This window comes from Battus philenor, unplaced genomic scaffold, assembly GCF_028537555.1.
Source record: "Battus philenor isolate CCGP_79_NKW_IND1 unplaced genomic scaffold, ilBatPhil1.0.hap1 SCAF_13, whole genome shotgun sequence".
NCBI lineage: Eukaryota > Metazoa > Arthropoda > Insecta > Lepidoptera > Papilionidae > Battus > Battus philenor.
In genome coordinates this window covers 6,169,475-6,195,241 of record NW_027181675.1, presented here as the reverse complement: position 1 = coordinate 6,195,241, position 25,767 = coordinate 6,169,475, and the positions used below count along the sequence as shown (strand labels likewise).

The window sequence follows — 25,767 nt, the reverse complement described above, 5'->3', positions numbered from 1 at the left end:
TATTAAATTCTTTGGTATAATATATAAATATATTTAAGCAAATCACATCGTCGCTTATATCATATGGCATAAACATTATTATTACGAAAGTGAATATAAGTGTTGAATTAATAAATTTGGCAACAAATAAAATTCCGCAATCCTGAAGTTGTAACTCATAGACATCTTAAGCAATGTTTACAGAAATATGGAAATTCATTTAAATTACTAAAAAAAAAAGACGGAGGTTTTGCTCCTGTTTACACCAAAATGGCACATCTCTTAGCCTTCAATTAAATGTAAATTCTAATAGAGGTCTACACAAATATTTAAATTTGGCAGTTATTTATCATTAATGGCAATAATGTTTATAATGTGGCAACACCATAAAATTAATTATAAAAGTGCCTTTATTTCTTTACGGATATAAGTTTAAATTTCGAATATAATCTTTATAACTAGTGTTTCAATTGTTTATGCTAGCACTGCCTATTCTACTGGATAGCGTCTTAACAGATACAGTTTATTTACCATACTTAATGCTGCGAGTTGATCATTTCATCAATACAAACACCATACTTAAGTTTACGAAGTTGGGAGAACGTTTGCATCTTCCATTTTTAAATTTTTGTTATAAATGACAAAAAATGTCCATATTTTCATCTTACATTTTTATTAAAAATGTTAACATTTGCAATTTCCATTTCTATATTTTTGTAATAAATGACCAAAAATTTTCACATTTGCAAATTCCATTTTATATTTATTTACATGTGTTTGTGTATGTGGTATAGTGTATGTACGTTACATCAACGGTGATCGTTTCAAGGTGCTTAGCAAAGCTTTTTCGAAAGAATAAATATTTGTTGCATTGTATTATACATAACAAACAGTGTATGCATAAAAATAATGCAAATTTTTCATAACATGATTCCGTTAGTTTTCAACAATTAGATATTTATATATTTTTAGTGTGGATTCATAGAGGCTCGGAAAAACCATCGTGAGGTATGCCAATCTGTTTTTCTCTGAATGTATATGAGTTGCTGTTAGTTTGTTGCGGACCACATAGTGAAAAACAATTATATATAAAGTAATATTATTAAATTGTTTTAAATGTAGCTATATAGGTGGGCCTCGCAGAGCCTTTATATGTAAGCCCTAGAATAAATATTAAAAACCTTATATCTTCGACGATTATCTTAAAATCTACCGGAGCATTCGTTAACTAACAGAACTGATAGAAGGTACAATATTTTCGATTCTTTTATCACAATCAATGAATTGAAAGCTACAAGTATAAATATAATAAAGAGTTCCAAAAAATGTTTGCATTATAATTAGAGATGACATATTTAAATGCATATTTAAATAAGTTTTAATATGAAAAGAACTTTTATCATTATTACAGCCGTATAACGTCCACTGCTAGACGTAGGCTTACAGAGGCCAGGAAGACCTTAACAATATCGTCTGTCCACCTTGTGGGTGGACGTACACTGCGCTTGCTCTACACTCCAGACCTTTAAGGCTCCAGCTGTTTCAATTTCACAATCTGCTGAGTTAAGTCGGCTACTTTCTTACAAGCACCTTAGTAATCAAATATAGAACAGGTATAGTTATACTGTACTATATTACACGTAAATGGAAACTTCGATAATAGTTCTCTATGTTTATTTTACCTGTCATAGTGCTACCAAAACCGCTGTACCACGCCAAAATATGCACGCGGCGAGATGGGGAGGGGGGTACATCACCCGCTCCTTTCGTCAGTCCGCTGCCCACACGTGCGGCTCTTTGCTTTGCTACAGCCGTTTCCGTTGCACTATAGTATATTAAAGAAGCCGCTTCCATAATTTATTTGATTGCAAACAACTTCAGGTAAACATGCAGCAAAATATCCGATCTCTGACAAAAATGATACAACATATTAAATAATGTGTATAGTATAGCAAGCGTCGTACGTTGTTCAAACATCACCTTTGACTTCACTGACGCCACCACCGCCCTAAGCGATAGAGCTTTGTTCTTATTCATCATTCACTAGACTGTTCACCTGAAAAAATAATTGTATTAAAAATAGCTGCGTCGTTCAGTATGTGTCGATCGCAATATTAACTTATTTATTCCAAATTTTATTAATACAATTATTATTATGAAATAAGTTATGATATTTATACATAACATTTTCACCATTATACTCATCACGAGATCCGATAAATCATAACTTGAAACATTACACTCACAACTGTTGGTGCAACTAACGCGAATCGACAACAGTCAATAAATAGATAAATTAACAATGAGAACTATTTTCGGTGTCTCTTGCGTACAGGCTGCGGATTTTACGACAATTCCACCCGCAAAGGAGATTGCGAGACATTCATTAAGTTCGCTAAGAGGGCGGGGAACAGCTAGCTTTTTTGTGGTAGTGCAGTCTGACAAATTCTATTTATCTTTATTCAGGCAGCATTAGCTCACACTCTTGAATCAACAATTATCTTAACGTTATAAGCAGTAAGCTACCACCAGCTAGGAATACTAGCCATAGCCGGACAGAAATTCTACATCGCTACTTTTAAATGAAAAATTATCAATTTGTGTATACATTACAATATCAATATAAATGAGAACTAAATAAGCACTCCACATTTTGATTAACTAAAAACTCGAATAAAAAGCTATAACAACATTTAATGCTTTTTTTATTTATACTTTTAATTTTAGATTTAAACGCAACATTATTTTTGCTTGCGTCTAAGTATAGAACCATGAAGGATTTATTAATTTAAGATGAAATTGAAGAGTTTATTTTTTATTTCTTATATTTTTCACATGTCTAACTCTATTTTTCATATAAGAGAGAAAGAATTAAGGAGAGAAAGTGAAGTCACCGTCGTTGTTGTTGTGTCGCGCGCGTATTAGTCGCTCCGGATGCGAGTGCGCCAGCTGCGTGTAGTCGCGGAACACTTCGTTGTAGGTGTCGTCGTTGGACGACATCTCGCTCTCGCGCATCTCCTCGTTCAACTTGGTTAACCGCAACCTGTTCATCACAACCAACAGCCACATAAATAGACCGCTTTTTATACAAGTTCGAGATGTTAAACTAAGTAGTAATATCTAATAAAATTAACACGCTTTTCTGTGGTGATCATAAAGCAGTAGTTGCGGCAATGGGTAGGTCCCCCTCTAGGTGTAACGACGACATCATCAATGTCGGAAAATGTCGCTGGATGCAGCGTAAGACCGGTCATCAAGGCGATAGTTACATATTTAGTAACGAGCGAATATCATCTCTATTTAGGTTTAGGTATTGGGTAGGAAATAAGATATCTTATCTAAGTATGTGTTTATTATTAATACCGCCATTTGATCAAATGTCTAAAGAACTAGACACCAAAATAAAGAAATATATGTCTGTGAAACTGCAAGATGTCGGAGTCACGGAAAGAAATATCTTAAGGACAAAACCAAAACACAAAGTTGGAAATAGAGAAGTATGGGAAAGAACAAAGCTAACTGGCATCCTGACACGACCGGATGAAGAAAAATGGAAGTTGACACAAGTCTTATACTATAAACCAAAGACGAAAAATGGTGCAAAAAGGTAACATAATAACATTTATAGACCTGCCTATTAATTATCTCTGCGCCAACTCAATATGTGGTTTATTGGTATAGAATGCCGAATTTAAGGCAATAAATCCACCATAACACAGGTTATAACTCGCTAAAAATTTATAAATACAACCTGAAAAAAATAATGGTAAAATAAAATTTAAAAAAATTAATATAAAAAGTTGACAAAGGTCATGGAAACAACTTTAGTGTGTAATCTGTAGAAGAACTTTAAAATATATAAATAAATATTTATTATTGATTTAAATTTTCATAATTATATCAGTATACTTACAAAGTGACAATATCAGCGTTGGCGTGTTCCACGGCTATATCCAGTGGCGTACGACCTTCGTTGTCCACTATCGATTGGTCAGCACGATAGCGCAGTAACAGGCACACCTGTAACCACATATTAGACAAATTAATTTTAATTTAAAATTACTATTAGCTGTTTAGAAAATATATTATCTTAAAACAGGCATATATGAGAGATGGGATATACCTCAAACTAAAAAATTTTGCTTATTATGGAAGGAACTTTTACCTATAACGACAATTTCCCGGGTTTGAATTGACAGCATAATGATCATAGATTAGTCGGCGTAACCGCTTTGTAAAATAGTTTGATTTTTATTTATATTTGGAGAACTCATTTTGTCACCATAACATTGTTAAACATTAACTGTTGTAGTTAGACGAATATTGTTAGTTTTTTGGGAGGTATAAATAACGACTTCTCGAAATACCGGCGACATGGGCAGAAAGTAAAAGAGATCATTGTCGATTGAGCCGCTGGAGCATTGAATCTTTTAAGATGATTTTACGCCGTTAGCCGAAGAGTCGATGTTATAAGAGAATAACCCGAAATTGTGTTGGAAGTGTATTGTAAGTACAAAAATTACGTTAGTAATGTCGACAAATCTTGCTTGTGTGCTGGTAGACTTTTAATAAAAAATATAGCTTCTTGTATTGATTTATCTATTTAGTACCTATCTAAAGCCACCTCCATAATAATTATATATTAAAGGTTACCACATACTTGTCCAGTGTGGCCCGCTTCGGTGGCTAGATGCAGTGGGGTCTTTCCGTCTTCATCCTGAGCATTTAGTTTGCTGCCGTTCAACAATAAAAATGAACACGCCATTACGGAGCCCTGGAAATAAAATTTAGTGATATTATAAACATTCTACATAACCTATTTTTTATTTATAATTACAAAAAAATCACCGTCGTAAAAATTCTGTTTATAAACATATCAACCATGAAAATTTTAGCTACAGAAAGTCCATTCAGATATTCTGCGCGAATTGTGGCTTGCTCTCTGTAATTTTTTTTAATTTACTTTTATTCCTCTATTTTATCTTATTCCTGATTTGTTATATGCGGGCTCTATAGTGAACCGCGACTAATTACGTTCCAGTAGATAGGGCGAATGCTCCATGGTATAACTATAATTAAGGACCCCTTTAGAGGCACCTTGGGTTGTCACTCGTGTGGGGACAGCGGGAATTGTGTGTACTTACACTAAGCACAGCAGCATGCAGCGGGGTGCGTAGACGTGCGCGAGGGGCCGAAGGCTCCGCCCCCGCGGCGAGCGCAGCCCGCATCACGCATACGTTGTGAGCACGTGCAGCCCGCGATAGCACCGCCGCAGCGGTTAAATTCGATATCTCTTCCGTCTCTGTCAACAAAATTCAAATTAAAAATATCTTTATTCAACCACAAACTTTTCGAATCGTCAATTATTTACACAATAAATAGTAAACTACCATCGGCTCGGACCATTGTGACCACTTGTGACCAAGTGACCATTTGTGTACCATCAAACGTACACAAATGGTCACTTCAATATGCATAAATGGATCTACATTGTTTGTTATTATTTATTTCCTGGCTCAACCGACAGGCGCCATTTTGTACGACTACTAGCGCCACTTATACATACAGTTCAAAGATACAGCGTTTGTTGTGTATCATCTATATATGAACAAAGCAAATCTCACCAAGGTCATCGCCGTCTTCACCCTCCGTAGAGTCATGATCAGAGGGCAGGCTGAGGTCCACGCCGCGCTCGCTGGACAACTCACTGCCGATTAACAGCACCGGGCTACCGTCGGATTTGCACGAACTTTCCGACACTAAAACATATTTTAATAATAACAAATTCGGCTACCAATAAACGCATAATGACTTATTATAGATTTACACAAACATTTTCACAAAACAAAGTCATGTTAGTGACACACACATTTACTGATTTTTCTTATTATTCTTCGACCAGTATAGGAATAATAAGTACTATGAGGAAAATAAAAAATAACATTAAAAATTAGCCCCAAAATCTATCTATTCGTTTGAATAAAAAAACAAAGTTCTCTTTGCTGCAGCATTTAAAACTTTAGGATAGTTAAACATGCTTCACTAAATTTTGCAACCCATGCACCAAAATACACGGTCCATAAGCAAATATCTTACTAACATGTCATTAAATACTTGATTTTAATATTTTTTTCATTTTCTTACACACATTTTGTGTTAATTTTAATATCCGAAATCTATTCATTCATTTATTTTTAGGCGAAACGATGTTCGCATGGTCAATTGTCAGTCATAAAATTAGACTAATTTTAACGGATTAAATTACTGCTTATATTTACTAGTATGTTCTCGCATCGATGACACCCGGATTAATAATGACATATGAACTTTTGCCACTACCATTAATTTGGAATATGGTTTATATAAACGCCCTTACCACTAGTATTACTGTTCACGTCGCTTTTTTCATCCTTTATAGTTTCTGGAACTGCCGGCGGTGCACGAACCCTGTTGATATTTTTTATATTATAGTAACAAATGTATCAAGGTAAGAAATAACAGATGAAGATATTGAACATTACAGATTAAAACGCACGGACATCTTCTTAAATGAAGTCAAAGGTTTTTTTGTTCCCCTGCTATAAGAATAAGGACGTTACATTTCGGGTATAGATAATTTTTCAGATTTTTTTTCAATCGTGCTCCTTACTTTTATAAAAGATTCTTTCTCTCTTTCTTCACAAAATCTTTCATTCGTTACGTTCCGATATTCTTTCACATATCGGTTTACTTCCCCCATCTACATTCCAGATTACCTTTGGTTCTTATATCATAGCATATTTATTTTACTTTGTATCTATTATTTTTTCCATAATTATCGCTACCTTACTCTTTAAATACATTGAACTTGTGGTTTCTCGTTGTCGGGGTTACTTAACACCTTATTTTGATCCTACGTTTTGTTCTTATCGATTGTATGTTATACCACTAACTTGCAGAACTTATGAAATTCTGAAAGACAGGCAGTTATGCTACTTCATAGATCGCTTACCTACGTCTCGCGCGACGTACAGACCAGCGGCGGGCACTGCGCACGGGCGTGGGCGATCCCTCCGGCGTACTCTGCGCTGCGCTCGTCACGCTACGCACGAAAGATAGCGACACGTACTTCGCGCGGATCCACGCTTCACGCACGGACCTGCAAATCCGTTTTTCATTTTGTTACTAGCTAAATTTACATTAATATAATTAGTCGTCCGAAATGGCAAAGAGCGGGAACGTAACGTAACCGAAAGCTTCTCGGGTGACGACCACAAGCTGGTAAACGCGGTATGGGTAAACGAAAACATAGTCAAAGTACCTACGTAGCTTGTGATCTTCGGCGAAGATTTGAAATATACAGTAAGAAGTTAATGTGAATGTGCTATTGATTAAATATTGCTTACAAGACTTTAAATCCGCCATAACATAGAGTAAAAAAGAAAATAAATAAATATGTAAATTGGTAAAGTCCACAAAATACATAAACAACCCTTGAATTGTATGTTAGCTGAGCTTTATCGGCAACTCCATCTCACAGCTCGTATTCTCTTTACGTTTATTAAAGATTTGTTTAATGGAATCCATTTCAGTATTTACGTCTTGTTTATTGCGTTATGAAACAGTGCTACGCTCCGTTCCTTTTGAATATCTACGCCATTATGTCTTAATAGTTCAGTAATATGACAGAGATAAACTTCCTATTTTAATCCCAACTTAAGTTCGGTGTTGGGAAACTGTATTTGCAAGTCCTGAATATCGCATGTGTTTTAATGATGACATGGTATACATCTATTGATTCGCCATTACACAAATGTTAAAAAAGGTTAAATATATTTTCTAAACTAAAAAAATGTGTACAGATATTTTCATTGCATTTGCAATAGACGTAACTTCTCAATGTACCATGGATTTATTGCAACTGCCGGGTCCATCGCCTTATTAGGAGAACCAGGGCCAGACTACTCTATCTAACAATTTTAAATGAACATTAAAAAGATTTCAGGAATAAGCTAATGTTCAATCTTTACAGGCCTAAGTCTTTTTTATTTTTATGTACAATATTGTACGCCATAGATAACTAATAAAAAACCATTTATTTAGAGGTACAAGAGGCGTTCTTATCGCTCGAGGCGACCTCTACCAGGTAACCTTTGGATGGAGATAAGAGACATGAAGGAGCATATATACAAACCTACTTATAATATATTTATATATATATATATATACATATATATACATAAATATTTATATACATATATATATATGTAAATATATATATATATATATATATATATATATATATATATATATATATATATATATATATTTACAGGAAAAGGGTATTAATACATATATAACGCAATACTCTATTTTAGAAGGCAAGAAAGTGCTCTTTTAGCATCTTTTTAAATGCTGACAAAGATTTAGCTCATATTTTTGGTTCTAGTAGCTCATTCTATAATCTGACAGCAACAACAGTAAAAGATTTCTCTAAAAATATTATCGAATGAGTCTTTCTCTAACATGCTGAAAATCCTTCAGCATGTTAAAGAGAGACTTCGCTGCTATAATTGTATGCAGTACAGGTAGAACCAAGAGGTTCTACCTGTATCGCATACAAATCATTAATATTTTTATTCCTAGTCACTTGAACATACTTCTTCAACTAAGTTATGTGGTCTTTAGGTATATTTATTTGTAATGCAATATCTTCATTATTAAAGACAACTTACGTTTCGCAATTCGGTGTAGCTCTGGTAATGGTGGATCCTTCAGTATTAGCTTCATAAATTAGGTTAACAATTTTGTTTCCTAACTCTGCCATTACCTGTTGAAAATATTAAAACAAGTAACTTTAATATTATTATCAGATGTATTCTAAAAAAAATTGTAAAAGTTTTAACTAAAATAGCCAGCATAGCCCAGTGGATTGGTAAATTGAAGTAGGAGTGGGCAGTCCATATAACGTGCAGAATAGAAAGCCGCTAGTCTAAAGGTACCGCAGTGGAGACCACGGACTGGTAAGCACAGCGTAAGACATTCAAGCACAAGGTTGACAGGCTTTTTTAATGAAGATTCTGCATATAAGCTGCTTCTATCTCGTTTTATCGGAAATCTAAGGTTGAGACCTCCTAATGTTAAAAGCAATACTATAATGAGAAATCAAAATAGAACAACAAATAAAATGCTTTGATATGGAAATGCGCTAACATCCTCTTTGCAGCAACTAGGATTGAGAAGCCCGAGCATAAGTTCCTAAGGTTATTTATACACCGGTTTTTGAAGCCGCTAAACCGACGGGGAGACGGGCTATGTGGACAAAATAATTTTTAAAGTCATTTAATAAAGTAAATGCTAATCTGTTTATTTAATTACCTTAATAATGTCTGGTTCCCAGTCGTCTAACGTCAACGAACGCACCTTACTAACATGCACTCCTAGAGAGCGATGCACACCCGAACAAGCTGAAATAAAAGCTTCAATAAAAAAGGGACATATTGCATGACAAATGTTTGTGCTTTCATAAAACAAAATTACGTGCAAATGGTAAACCTACCCTTACCTCGAAGGAAGAGAAATATCACTTCGGTATACACATATAAAAAGATTTAGATATTCATTGTATATTATGTACAAAATTGTTTTTATCGTGTAATTATATTTAGGTATATTGTATCTCCCAAACTGTTTAATCAAGCATAGACAGTCTTAGTCGATAAGTATAAATTGTCGTAAAATATTAATTTTATAAAAACTTTGTCAACCATTTTCATTTCACCATTTTTTATATTATCTGTAGATTACCAAAAGTTTATGTTCATACCAATGCAAAGCGTGATTCCCAGGTTAATGCTGGCCCAGCGAGGGTTGGCACTGCCGCAATCGCAGCAATAATTATTACCAGGTATACTTAACAGCTGCTCCCATATCCTGAAAATTAGTTTAAAAAAATTTGTACTATTTATGACATATACAAGGTGATTGGAGATTAAGTAAAAGCTCTAAGGGATAAATGTTGAAGTCATTTGCTGTCTTTACTATTAATTAATGTACATCTGGTACATCCTATTCAAAAACCAATAAACGTAATAATTATATACTAAGAAAAATTCTGTTTACTACACTTTAAAGTTAATTATTGTTAATTATATGACTCAGCAAACTTTACTGCCATAAGTTATTGGACTGTTCCATTGGAATATAAAAATATAATTATTGTAATGTTACAATGAAATATGTATTTCAGAGTGGTTACTGACACCTATAATCATTCACCCTGCACAGATAAGCAACTATACATATCATTACAACAGGCAATCGCTTGCTATATATTTTTTCATTAATTTAGATTCACAAAACAGTTGTACAATATAATAATTACTTCGATGACATACAGTTATGGCCTCCATGTGAATGAAACTTGCTTATTTATTTATTTTTAATTTTTCTTTAACAGTACATCTAACAATTTTTTGGATGAGCTTATATAAATTTATTTCATTAATTTATTTTCTCATTGAAACCACCGAACCTTGACTCAAGTCTATATGTCGAATATGCTAGAGGTGTATTCTGTATATAGGGAGTTTAAACCTGAATTTGTTGCACAAACCGTAAGGTGAATTGTCATTGTTAGGGCGCCTCTAAGATAGATTAAGAGACCTTTTTTTTTACTTAAACACTGTAACGTACAAAAATGAGGGAAAAATCTGAAATAACGTCAATGTAAAACAAAGGCACGGACGCTAATCTCTGTTGACAATCAATGATAAATATAACAAGAAACATAGATTTGTTCGGCACTTTGGTCATTCGAATATTACGTGGTTACATAAGCGTCTGTGTACACGGACGAGATTTACTTATATTTATTGACCAAAATATTTGAGGTGGATCAATTTTGCCGTGTACTATTTTATATAAATATATTACATCACAAATTCTTCGACAGACATTTCTCAAGACTCTTGACTTAATTTTATAATCGCTTTAACAATAAAGGTTACCTGATTTTCTTCATCCTCGCGTTGTTGGCGTTGGAGTTGTCGTTAGCGAGGCGGCTGTCGTCGGGCACGAGCACTATCTGCGAGTCGGGATTGTCCCTACTCTGTCCCTGCTGGATGGCCGACCTGATGCCGTTCTGCAGGGCAGATGTCCACGCGCTCAACATCTCCTCAGAGTCCGCTTGTAGCATATGACTCCTGCAATGAAAAAGAATTTATATTAAAAAAAAATCAAAATCACGAGTTCGTAAAATTTTATGTAAGTAAGTAAACAAATTGTATGCACCATCTGATATTCTTGCTATTACTATGAATAAAAAAAATACTACCTTATTTTTACTTTCTTGTCAACTTGAGAAACGACACACAAAAATTCATATCGCAAAGGCTTGATTTCGAAACAATATAGCAATTTTTATAAATGTCCATGTAACCAAAATTATTACTACACCCAACTAACGACTTTAGTTGAAGATTTTAATTAATTTAGTTTTTTTAAATAAGTATCTGGAATTAGGCAATGCGTGCAATATCGCTCGATTTCAGCGTAACGTTGATTTATTGGAAACCCGTAAATTTTTTTATTCAAATTACATTTTTTCATTATATAAAAGGCTTAATCTGTTTGCACCTCAATATTGAGAAATTCATTAATTAATAAATTAATATTGGTTTTCGTTTATAAAAGCTGTTAGCCCGTTGATATTTACAGATGGCAGGTTAAATAGCGTGCAGAACGGCTTGCCGCTGGGGGCACAACACTCTGAAGTGGAAACCAAGGACCCGTAAGTGCAACATAAACGTTCCACCTACAAGGTGCGCCAGATGACCTCATTAAGGTCGTCGGAAAACGCTGGATGCAGGCCGCTTCTGAACTTATAAGTAATGTAAATTTATGGGAGAGGCCTATGTCCAGAAGTGGACGTTCCTCGGCTGAAATGACGATGACAATTTACAGCCTCGTCGGTTTGAGGTGGCATAGCTTCGAAAACATTTTAAGCTTTTTTAGTAATTACTACTCCAAGTTGTTATGTCGTTGGAACATGGCAGTTTATTTTTATCTTCCACGGATCTCAGTTTTTTGGTGTCTTAGAGATACCCCACAGTCGATATATAATTTTGAATACGTTAACTAACTTAGAGGGGGACAACACTTCGAAGCAGAATCTTCTTTCTCCGTCCATCACCAGCTTTACAGTGCATAACCGCAAGTCTTCCTCCATTACAGTTACGTTTAGTTCTCCTGTTCTTTTTCTGTGAAATTCCAAAGAAGTTAATAATTAGTACATTTAATTCTTAACTATCTCAATAATGGTAATTTTGAACGAAAACAAGAAATATTCGCTTAATATTCCAAATTCAAAAATATTTCATATTCTAGCTACCCAAAATTTGCGTTCCATCGTATTGAAACAACTGTGCAAAAAGAGTGCTTTTTATCTTCCAAAAATAAAGTAATTAGCAATAAACTTGTAATTGATATTTGCATTCAGCAAGGACCTTAAAACAATTACATAAAGAATGATTGGAATTAGGTGTAAAGGAGTGAGTGAATGTGTGAAATATAGTGAAATTTTGCATTAATTTGGCTTTTCTTTTGGAATACGACAGGGCAATAAGTTCTAGCAGTACAAGAACATATAGTAAACAATAATTAATTTTAATATGTAGTAATCCAAAATATGAAAAAGCATTTTCTTACTATATATTCATTACGTTATTTATTATTTCTGAAACCATTGATATTGATAGGTTATGCCATACACTGAGCGCAAATAAGCAATATATTCACCATTTTCAAGATCTTACACCTTATATACATAACAGATAGGATTTCGCCAATTGAACAGACCGTGACCGGAGTATCGGGTACTAATTCATTCGGCCTTCGCGACAACCGCAACGTCGACTCACCTGTACACTAATCGATTGTCATATAGATAGAACCATCGCCTGTTCCATGTTTTAAACGCGTTAGACGTCCTCTTAAACAGATAGCCCTGCATCCTCGGCAAGTTCTTCAGACAGGGAGTGCTGAGTAAACCATCCTTGCCATCCGCTTCAGTGTCGTGAGCCTTGCAGCTTGGAAGGACTGTATCTTTGCTGTTCACTATTGTGTGACGATTCTCCATCTCCTTGTCGAGTATTTTTGTATCGTTACGCATTTTAGTCACCTGAAAATAAATCATTTAGATCAACGTTCGGGAATCTGCAAACCATTTTCCGCTGCTGTCTGTGTCCGAAAACGAGGATCTATGCCCAATACATGTAACCATGACTTATGGCAGTGGAACGTGATGATTTATTTCAGCGAGCTCACAGTGGCTCTACGAACTATTTAGAGAGTTATATTCGAAATTTTTTTACGAGAAATAATCAGGAACGAGAAGATCCGTAGATGAACAAAAGTAACCGGCACAGTCCTGCAATTTGGAAAGTCGAAGTGGCAATAGACTGTCCACATGGCACTATGATTCTGGAGTGGCAAGCGCACCCTCGAGGTGGTCCGATGACCTGTTGTGGTCGTCGATACACGCCGGACAGATAGAGCCCGGTTCCTACCGGCCCTATTAGAAATATAAGAGAGGCCTATGCGTAGAGCGGACGTCTTATGGAAAAAATGATGATGATTTTGAAAAGATATCTTTAGAGCCGAAAAAAAAAAGATCAAACTGCGCCTATTGTAATTTATTTTTATTTAACGACACGAGGCGTTTCCTATGAAATGTTATATTTCTTTTAATAATTGTAGCCATACTTTTGCCTTTAATGTTATAATACAAAGTTGGAAAGACTGCGCTAATGAGTCTTATATTCAAGAGACGGCGTATAACGGATTTGTTATAAATCAACGTCAAGCCAAAATAAAGTATAAGTATACGTAGTGGTTACCCTAATAAAATATTTTGATTCCACTTGCACATGGCATAGTACATTATTTTATCCCGCTCGCTTTTAGTTGTACGTAATAAGAATAAGAATATTTTATTTTATCATTGACTGTAAAAATAATTGTTAATCATTTTATGTTAATCTTCCGTTATATAAGCCGTTGGATGTCTACAGCTGGACACCCCTACTGCCTACCCCGTAGATTTCTAATAGGATCGGTTGGAAGCGTGCCACTTCCAGCGATTTTGAAGACCTTTACAAGGTTGGGAAGTCGTCTTTTTAAAATGCCGTCCAACGATGTATTTACCGGTCCGTAATATCTTCAGTCTTCAGAACCTTAATTCCCCAAGTGGCCACATATTCTGTGCGCTGAGTCCTGTTCATTCACTTCAACTTGCCAACCCACTATATTACGTCTGTTAAATACAATAATCATCATCATCACGTCACCCGAGAGACACCCACTGCAAGGCATAGGCTTCCCCCAAAGATCACCACAGTCTAGCGCTACCCTCGTTCTGTAGATGTCGAAAATATATAACAGTAAGTAAACAGTTAAACACATACCTCGTCAGCAGTTGATTTGAGGAACGGTTCCAAGTCTTCGGATAAGTCAGCCCCTTGGTGGTAGTACGTGCAACAAGCTTGCATGTATGATAAAAACTAAAAATAAATTATTAATCTTTACCAAGCTATTTATAACAAAATATATTGATTCGAATAAAATATTTTCTGCTCTCTTCTGAGAGTGAGTATATAAGCAGTTTATGTTCTAACCTTCATACGGATTAGTTGTTTACGTGCGTAAATGATAATATTAACTGTTTATATGTATTTTTTTACGATTGATTATTGACAAATCTTTTAAAGAGAAATTTTAACGACAAGTATTTCAAGTAAAAAAGTTTCTTTTATTCACTAAATTTAGGTAAATTGAAAATCCCGTTGCTTATCTTTTATCTAAAAAATTAAAGATACCATCTTAATATTATTGATAAAAGTAACTTCGACATCTTTTATCGTGGTCATCGTTTCAGCCCAAGACGCACACTACAGGGCATAGGCTTCCCTCAAGATAATTATGGCAGAATACAATAATCGTCACGCTTGGCAGAAGGGTTAGCGATCGCAGTGCTGTATTATGGTACCCAGAGGACTATGCTGCTGACCACCCTCTGGAAACTTGTTCGTGAGCAGTCAATCCTATACAATTAATGCATATAGAATGAATAATATCCCGAGAATTGAACCTGCGACCTACTATCGCAAGTCTCTACTAACCGTTGAGCTATACTAATACACAATAATTTTTTCGAAAATTAGTGTTGTTTTGTAATCGACGTATTTCGATAGAAAATAATTAACAATTGGAAATCTATGGAAGTGGGCTATGTACAGCAGTGGACGTTACGGCTGAAATAATGATATGTATTATAAAATATTAAAAAAATTTAAGAGTCAATTTAAAGATTTTAATGTAAAACCACGGATTAAAAATGACTTAAAAATGAACCACTGGTCGAATAGTATTTCTTTTTCACCAAAAATATTTTTCCTCACTATTTAATGTTAAAACAACTATGGCGATTTTACTCAACGCGTCTTAAATTAATCGTCATTATTTCAGCCGCAGGTCGTCCACAGCTGGACATAACCCACCCCCATAGATTTACAATAGGAACGAAAGTTAACGTTAAAAAATAATATTTTTAATTATAGTATTAAAAATTTTAAATATTGCGTACTATGTAAACATAAAAAATAATAAAGAATTTAAAGTTACCTTGACAACAATTCATTTAAAATACGAATATTTTCACACTTGGGCGGCGGACCGTCAAATAGATAGCAACAAGTTATTAATGCAACTAAACGCATAACCGTCCACTAAAGACGACAAAAATGGATTACACGAAACATTAATGTTAGTCACTAACCTTGTGATTGGAGTGGGCGTGGTCGCAAAAACTATTGAAAGAACACCTCGCATTGGTAAACGTAATGACTAACAGGTGCATTTATTTTGTAGATATGATACAATAAACTGTTGTCAAAAGATAAAAGATACGTTATCTTGTGACAACGATTTATATTTAATTACTTCTGCTTATAATTGTTTTACTCGCTTTTTAAGGATAGTTTTAATTATCATACAAGTTGATTGATTATAGGCCCCATCAAATTAACATATACGGTACAGCCATACCGAAAACAATGTTTTCAGAAATAATTAATAACATAATAATAATACGGCAAGAAAAGTTTTTAAAAATACGCATAGACATGAAAAATTTACGAGTATATATAGTAAATTAAATATTACTTCTATTGGTCCCTACAGACTGCCGCTAAAAGTTAATAGCCTGTTTCATACCAATGAAAGCAATAAATTGAAGTAATATACTTCAGAGTGATCACTTTATACATGGTGATTAGAAATAGGTTGGTTTGCTGGAAAATGAGTTATACATTCACCGCTTTAAAGCCTCAACACCTATAACCAATGATTTTGTATATTCACAGAGACAACTTCTATTACGTACGAAACAAACAATCAAAAAAGATGAACGCAGTTATTACATATAATAAAAAACATATCTACATATCTACAGACATTTCTCTATATAAAATTACTATGTCTGTAATGAACTATTCTATAAGATATCTATAATATATCAGATTTCAACTAGACGTTAATTTATGGGACACAACCTTAATACCCGCTTTCACAATTAGTATTTGTGTATACAATATGTATAAATAAATCCATACATAGACATTATAAAATACATGCATAATATACAATAGTAACAACTGCTTTGGCAATTCGCTATCTTTTTCTAAGTTTGTGTTTTTTTTCGTTCACCTTTGTAGATTCTTTTTGAGAGAAAATATGGATAGATTTTCATTGCAAAGGGGTAAGATAAAAAACGCTTTTTTTTCATACGTCTAGTAAGTTTATTTCTCGTGTGAAACTAAATAAAAAAATAAATCATTACAAAGAAAATAAAATCATATTATTACTAATCTACGTGTAAAAAGGAAAAGTTATTTTTGTAAGTAATCGTTTTTTATTATTAGGACGTTCTATTTATTTATTTATTTCTCTAATAGATCGCGTCAGGCCAATAGCTTTTTATAGCACAAAGTCTGTCGCGATAGCTACTTTTATATAAAATTTACAATTCGACGAAGTCATATTTTAATCTTCCAAGTTCAAGTTCATCCTCTGAAGATCAAGTCACTGATGCGTTCGATTTACGCAAGGCCAGGAAATATAATGACTAAGAAATATTTCCGTCGAACGCTTAGTAAAGAATTAATTAATTATAAACAAAGAAGTGATTACAACGATCGTTGTTACATCAAATGTACTACAAACACAATGTAACACCTACAAATAAAAAAGAGTAAACGCTTATAGGTAGATTATGAAAGTATTTTTTTTGTCGTTAACAAATACAGTTTACAGGTTAGCATTTATTTATTTATTTAAACACTTGTTACAAAATTTATGTATTACAGCATAATACTTAAGGCAGTTAACCGTTTGGGCGGTGCAGAGATAAATTAATGAAGGTAGGTAAAATGAGTAAATATTATAAAAAATGAAGAAAGAATAAATCTTAATAAAAAAGAAAATAATAACGCAGATTAAAAAACACCTCATATAAATATACGAATGGTTACTACAAACTATAATGACATATAAATAATATAATACGTTTATTTAAATATTTACATACACTATCAATATAAATCTAAAAAATAATCAAAATTTACATTTGCAGTTCCATTGCGCTTTAAAATGCAAACCTCTGCATTTGCTTTTTAAGTGACTAAGCTCGAGGTCTCCCTCAGAAACCCTAATGAGGACTGCTACATCACTTATTTATGATTGGAATCCTGTTATACTTTAAGGTAGGTTAGACAGACGTGACTGGATCCCCCGATAAAGGACGAGATCCTTGTTTGGGCTGTCATTCAAAACGAGTTTAATATTTAGATTCTAGGATTCCTGTGAAAGACTAACCAGGGCATTTGCTATTATATTCATCATTTTAGTTATGGGGCGTCCACTATATAGTCCATAGATTATAGCTTGGTAAGCAATTTGGCGAGTGCAGCGCTATTATCAGATCATAAATAAATAAATGTATATTTTACAAATAGAAACGAAAATTTGAATATTCAAACTTGGCAAGGATCTAAAACAATTATCGCCAACTGTAAATGTCGCTATAGATGTCTTTGAAAGTGCCTGGGTTTCCAATGTGATTAGACTTATATCAATGAATGACCTGGAATGTCACACAAGACGCGGTTAGTATTCGGATATACAGATGAGAGGGGCGAACTTCGTCTCCATAACTAACTACTGTTTGGAATTTTTTACGTGAACTCGATGTAACACAAACTTAAAAAAAAAAAACAAAGAATCGCATAAAACAGGCTATGAAGGTTACCGCTGGTATTGTTTTCAAAGCACCTTTGAATAGTGTAAAAGGTTCTCACGTATGCATACATTTGAAATCATAGTCAGGGTATCACAGTGGGACGACGTAACGGCCTGATGTCGTAATTAAACAATTAACTAAACTTATTGTTATTCAATGACCGCACCGACTCGTCGACGTGAATTACATCGCGCGGTATATACGATATGATTGTTTTAATTTACGTAATACATTTATGTGAAATCGAAAGAATATTAATGTATCCAAACATTTTAATTACTTTATGTGTCATATTTAATTATTTAATGATGTCACCTATTACATTGCAGTAATAATATAAAGAAAGTTGACATATAAATTAATTCTTAGTATAGCAAACATTATTAAAAACCATGTCCTTATAAGGGTTTTATAAAAGAAATCACTTTAAGTGATAAGACTATTCATTGTTCACTTCAAAATAATTATTTACTATTTTTTCTATTTATATTTGTTTTACTGATATGCAATAAACTATATTTGATTCTATTTTTATAAACGTTTGTTCTGATTAAAGTCAATGATCAACTTTAAGAAAAACGAAACATGAAAAAAGGAGGACAGGTCAAGATTAGTATAAGTGATAGTTCCGCAATTGGAAATAAGCCAGCGTTTCTATTATTCAGCATATGGTGCTTTATTACCAGTAATCCTTGTCTCCTGGCGACTGGTTCAGCATATTACCAGCATCATCCGGTCTTAAACAGGTCGTTTGTCCACCTTGTGGGTGGACAACCTACACTGCGCTTGCCAGTCTGTGGTCTCCGCTCCAAAACAAACAAAGTCAAGTGGCTATCTGTTCTGCGCGCTATGTACACATTATTTTTGTTTGTCTACGGATCTCCTCGTAGATTTGGATATGTAAAAGATTTTTAATTATTTAAAATTAATATGTTACTAAAACTAAATTAATATCTCGGCAAATAACATACATGTGTTATTCGTGTCAAACAAAACAAAACTCAGTTCATTTATTATAGTAAAGTAATGTAAATTGGATACTTAACCCAGTTACGCATTACCGAAACCCGTCATGCGACTCTATTCCAAGTAATGTGTTAAATAAATTCTTTGAAATGTTGAAATTATTAATAATTCGTACAAAGTAGATTACAATGTATTTGTAAACAGGCATATTTTCATTTTAATTCATTAACACGTAGGTTTGACGCTTTTGCAGCATAAATAACAAGTGAATGTTTCTTTACTACGATGCAAAAGCACCGATAAATTTGACATCATCGCTATATTAGAGAGTCATAACGTAAATAATACAAGGCAAATACAATTGGCCACTATTCTAATCTGCTTTCTAACTCTCTCCAATTCATAAAGCTTTGCTGTTTTCTAATGCGAAATCGGCAAATCATTCTTAATGTCACTGTAGTCAAACTTTAGTGTATCATAACAAAATTAAAAAACGAATGTACGTTCCATTGATATTTAAAAAGACTTAATACTCATTTAATCCCATAGACACTCAACGCAAGGTATAGGCCTCCCCCAAAGATATTACTTCACCATAATCGCCACGTTTGGCAGGCACATTATCGATCGCAGTGTGGTATTATGGCACGCAGAGGACTCTACTGACCATTCTCTGGAAGCTTTGTGAACAGTGGCAATCTTACATAATTAATGCACAAAGTGTATAAATTATAAAAGATTGACTTTCACAGCGTTGTCATGATTGCGGGAAATCGCTGTATGCTGTCGCTAGACCTGTCATCGTGGCGATTTTTGAAGGAGATAAGCCTTGTAGAGGCTCTAGCGGGTGACATAATGATGAATATTACGTTGAAGATCAATACGAATTTAATTCAGTTAAATTCATTTCATTATATTTTGCATTTAAAGTTTAAGTATGTATTTTTTTCATCTCAGCTAATATATTTTTACGTTTGCTTATTAGTGATGTGCGTATAATTTCTAGTTATTTCCGGATATTTATTTGAATGTTAACTATTTTTAGAAGTGTCTCATTTTAATTTTAATAAACATTTGTATATAATCTCTTATATGTCTTGGATGCCGTAGGCTGAAAATTTTGATTATTAAACGTAAACAGAAAATAGTTTATAAAATCCTTTCGTATACACAATCAGGAACAATAAGATTTTTATAATTACCCAGACTTTTCCTAGTAAAGATTATTTTAGAACATTTTGCGTTCGTATAGTGTTCTTATAATCATGCACGTTTATACACACATAATACATTTCAAAGAATGACAGCTTGCACGCTTTATTACATGTTTCACTTATTGAACTCTTTCTTTAAAAGAATTGTATTCCAAATTTAATTACTTGAAGTTTTTGTAAAAATTTATGTGTATATATATATATAAATATGTGTAAACATTTTAACTATTTTCTTAAAACTTATTAAATGCCTAACGGTGGAAACACAAGAAGCGTTGGAAAACAGAAACAATATCATATTAATTATTTCATTAGTCCATAGTTCTGTAGATCATCATCGTTACAGCCAAAACAAATCCGCGGCTGGGTGATGCCTATCCCCATAGATTTCCAATTGTTAATAAATTTGTGTTTAATAAAATAGTATGTTTACAAATACATTATACATTAGTATTAGTTTAATAAAACTGTGTGGTTTGAGTCAAAATTTCAAACTCAAAATACACCAACGCGTCCTTGCCTATTAATTTAGTAACATAATCCGCATAATATGCATTACGCTAAGAAGGTCACCGAGAGGCTTTAAATAACATATCCTACATAAATATTACACAAGTATAGATCGCAAAGCGTATTAACCTTTCACGCTTCTAAGAATAATATATCTAAGAAAAGTATAATTGTAGATTGAATTTTATTATCAGTTTTTAATGTAAAATATCAACTCGACAAATTTCACTTAAGCTCTTCTTCTTTTCAGCCGATAAACGCCCACTGCAAGGCATGGGTATCCCCCAAAGATCATCACGATGACTAATCAGCGCTGCTCGCATCCAGCAATTTATGGCAACTTTAACTATGTCGTCGGTCCACCTAATAAGGGATCTACCCACGTCGCATCTACCGAGTCGTGGACGCCACTCGGAAACTTCAGCTCCATCGGCCATCAGTTGCTCGAGCGACGTGCCCTGCCCCCTGCCACTTCAGACGAGCAATTTTTCGAGCCAGGTGATTTTTCTGCGGAGCATCTCGAAACGATCTCGAAACTCAGAGCAAAGCCCTATCCATTGTTCTCTGGGTAACCAAAGGACTTTTGAGGCCCGTCGTAAGCTACCTCAACTCGGATTCGTATGTCTGTCATCACTGGAAACACACATAGGTCCAATGATCTTCGTCTTCAGACACTGCGGAATTTTGAACGAGATGTTTCGGAGCTTCTTGAAGGTTGCCCATGCGAGTAAGATTACAACAACAAGTTATCTCTTTTTGAAGATGGCCTTACTAAGCTTGACTTAAACACTAGTATAATGATATTAGTGTTTAAGTCCACTATGCTATAGTGTATGTTTAAGTACTCTACACTGATACAATACTATATTCGTTAATTTAAGTTATTATCCACTTAGGATCATTTACGGGGTCACTTGTATATATCATGGGAAAAATTTGATAGATACTATAATTAAATTGAACTCCCCCATTATACTATTTTTAACCGGTCACGAAGGTTTTTAGTCCCTTGATTTGAGAAGGGCCGACGATAAACACGGACGGTATTTTTTTGTGATCACTTTCACAAAAGCATTCACATAGCAATTCATTCCAAAAAAAAATTGTTTAAGCTAAAAAATAAACTCAACATATTCACAAACATAGTTGCGATTCTCAATTATTATTTCCAATAAATGATTTACCGACTGACTGTGAAATATTGACTATTTATGGCTGTATTAATCTCATGTAATAAAGCTATTTCGACTTTCAAAATGTATGTATAGAGTGTATTTTTTTTTTTACCAAAATTTTACTGACCAAATGCTGCAAATAATTATAAAGTTTTGATTATAGTAACATACACATTTTTTACCACTCCATATCTACAGAGGCACTATTTTATAACTAACTCCTTAACTAAAAATAATATTTTAGTGAGGACGACAAACAAACTTTATACTTAACAGAATTCCACCTATGCATGAAGTCCTAAGACTTGATATCTGGCAGGAATATTCCTTTCGTCGAATAGAAGTCAGCCAAGAACGTAGTTCACAAAATTTCACCCCCAAAGGAGGTTTACGGGGTGGTCATTAAAAAATGCATATTTTCAATCTGTAGCTACAATAATAGTCATAAAAACTTCCCCAGAATATTTTTTGGCATGTAAAGATTACTAAGCATTGATTTTATGAAGTTATACCCACAAAAAACTTGAAACGGGCAGGGAACAGCTAGTTAATGACAGAAGCGCAATGATTGATTAGTATTTGAAACTAATATTAACTATGTAACTTACGGTTGCCAAGATTTCATGGCGTTTTCTCGCCTGCAACATTGTAATTTTTTGTACATGATCGAGCGCCGTATGTCGAAAACAGGAGCGAGTAGCGAGCAGTAAATTCACCACCTCTTCCACATCGCTGGCTTTATGCCGCGATACCTATGTAACAAAAATACTTTTATAAATACACATGTTAAAAATATGGATTTTCTTCCATTTCCTTCGGAGATCATATGCAACGAACTTTATCCACGACAGTCAAAGTTTGTTTTGTTTATTTATCACCTCTAACCAAAGAATAAATTATTATTAATCACACACCATACCCTCTCCATACACACTTTCATAATACAACCATATAAATAAAATAAAATTGTAAACAAAACATTAAAATAAATAACCTTAAATGTGATAAAAACTGTAATAATATTTATAAATATCATTAATAAAAATGATTTAAACACTAAATAAATTTTGATAAATAGGTAACAAACCCAATACCCGTGATATTTAAGAAGTAAGGGTGAAGGATGACAGGTGATGAAAAGGAGGAAACTAAAAGTGGATGTGTATGCAAGATCATGTGAAGTTTGTTAGAAAACCAAATGAATGATCCTAAGAAGACTGAAGAGAAGTAGAGAAATAAAAAGTGGGATGTGAAATAATTAATTAAAAATTGTAAATTCCCTGACCCTTACAAGATAGGGGAGAACAAAAGGTCAGGGGCCATAAAAATACCGTCATATTCAACACAGCAACATACATACTCCATACACTTTCAAAATGTCCAATCCTTTGTCACCTTTTAGTTCGAATTGATAATAATAAGTATTTTGTTATTAATGTTTTGCAAATATTACGGTATATATTTAGGTGTGTGAAAGCTGTGAAAAAACCATACAATAATGATATAAATATTTTGTATACTTATTCTTACAAGGATATTCCTTACCATTAAATCTAGTTAACATAAATTACAATATATCATCCATATAAAACACTTGCATGAAATTCTTTACATTCTTATCAAAGATCAAGTTGTACTTGGTATAAATGTTATGTAATAACCTTTTATATGTCTATAATTGCTCAGCTATTTGCATAATAAACATAATTTTACAATTATTACTTACCTGAGAATTTCTTATTAAAGCTATATCCAGATCATTTGAGATTTTATCAAAATGGTGTTTGCTTTCTTTAACGCCCTTTATGTCTCTGCAACATTAGAAAAAAGTGTAAGACCATTTTAACACCTTTAATAAGTAAAATTGTACCTAATTCAAAACTTGAACATCTGCAAGAAATTTTTAAAATAACGACATAGATAATTACGTTAAAAATTTGATGTTATAATCAGAGATACAAAGTGGATATATGACTTTTGAATAGTATTTTGCAAATGGTCGATTATTATTATGAATAGCCCTTTCTTCTATTTATTTATTAATAAAAAAATTAAGACACTTCCATAATCTTTTAGCCAAAATACTTTGAAAATATATATATTTATTAATAAAACAGTTGAAACCACTAACTCACAACCCAGATTTTGCAAAATAACTGATTTGGTTAGCCCCCAAAGTCCTGCAGCCCATAACTACTACAGTTTCAAATGTACAAGGGACATACTAAAGTAACACATAACCCAGTACATGGTCTAGCAGAAGTGGCATTGGGCAGACCACATAGCACTCAGAACAGATGGCCACTTATGCCACAGGCAAACAAGCGCGGTTTATATTGTCCACCTACAAGGTGGACTGACAACATTTATCCTGCAGGAGACATCTTGTGGCTGGAAAGATGGTGATACAAAAGACAAGTTATAATGGAATGACCAATTCAAATTTCTAAATGTACAAACATATCAATACGAATATTTAGAAGATTTGGTTAAAGCCACTGCTTGCAGCAGTCATTTTTTATTTGTTACTATTTTCTTTGTTGTTGCTTCCAATTATTTATAAACAAAAATATATACTAACATTTTAATAAATGCAGAGAGATTCTTGAGTACAGTCCTAGAAGCTTGGTCTAACAATATTGAGTGGAACTTATTCATTTCTTGAAGAGCATGGATCATACGGTTCAGAGTAGACATGACTGCAGGGTCCTCTGAAAAACTGTTACTCAAATCCCATAAGGCATTTGTGAATGCACTAAAATCAAAATAAAAAACTATATTGAATATTACAGTTTTAATTTAAACAGGTTAATTGTATGACCATAAAACTTCAATTCAAAATTTTGGTAAGAAAACTAAAACATCTTTTCAGTAATGTACTGAAAAGATGTTTTAGTTGCAGATGCAAAACAGAGTCCATATCATCATCACGATAGATGTGTTTTAAACTTAGAAACTCAGGTAAAATGACTGTCTGACATGAAAGAACTTCATTTCTTTGAATGTCAAAGATAAATATTTAACATCATAAATCATTTAAGTTATAAAACTGACATGGATCATTATATACGAAATAAATGGCAAAAGTAACGAACTAAAGGACACAATAGATTTACTTTGATATATGTGTTAAATAAAATTGAAGTTTTATGTTGTAGACAAAGAGAATGTAAAACACAAAATTATAACTGTTTAAAACAATCATTGTTTACAAAATTAAAACTATGTAGCAAAGCTAAACTTACCTCCTATGAGTCATATATGTTTTACCAGTTTCTATCATAAAAGAACATGTTTTAAGAACTTTATCAAGCTTCTGTTCTAAACCATCAATGCTAGATTCTTCCGTCTCCAGCTGTTCCCTAGAGTAGCAAGTAAAGGCACGTCTGAATATTAATATACTAATCACGTCTGAAATTTCACTTTCTGCATGCAACTTTCATTGATTATTAATTCCGCTTCTTACCTAAATTTTGGGGAATCTCTAAGACATTCATCAAAATCGATTAAAGGTTTCATTGTAACTAAGTTACCAACAAACGCTGCTTTAATTTTACAACATTTTCCTAGTTAAAACAAAAAGTCTCGA

The 25,767-nt window shown here is 33.4% G+C and overlaps 1 protein-coding gene across 3 annotated transcripts; it reads right to left on the bottom strand.

Moving 5' to 3' along the window:
* CenB1A (Centaurin beta 1A) lies at positions 1–25,767 on the bottom strand. Of its 3 annotated transcripts, XM_068777017.1 has the most exons (20): positions 25,645–25,767; positions 25,424–25,540; positions 24,760–24,933; positions 23,905–23,989; positions 22,787–22,930; positions 14,424–14,519; positions 12,879–13,138; positions 12,102–12,218; positions 10,968–11,162; positions 9,785–9,891; positions 9,337–9,425; positions 8,694–8,788; positions 6,971–7,117; positions 6,356–6,426; positions 5,604–5,738; positions 5,124–5,281; positions 4,640–4,753; positions 3,893–3,999; positions 2,874–3,022; positions 1–2,035 (listed from the first exon to the last, which is right to left on the bottom strand). In XM_068777017.1, exons 1-20 carry the CDS (start codon positions 25,695–25,697, stop codon positions 2,016–2,018), a joined length of 2,433 nt encoding a protein of 810 aa, XP_068633118.1. In that variant the 5' UTR covers positions 25,698–25,767; the 3' UTR covers positions 1–2,015. The 3 variants fall into 3 exon arrangements, with proteins under 3 accessions (XP_068633118.1, XP_068633119.1, XP_068633121.1); XM_068777018.1 differs by lacking the exon at positions 25,424–25,540; XM_068777020.1 differs by lacking the exons at positions 22,787–22,930; positions 23,905–23,989; positions 24,760–24,933; positions 25,424–25,540; positions 25,645–25,767 and adding an exon at positions 15,640–15,777.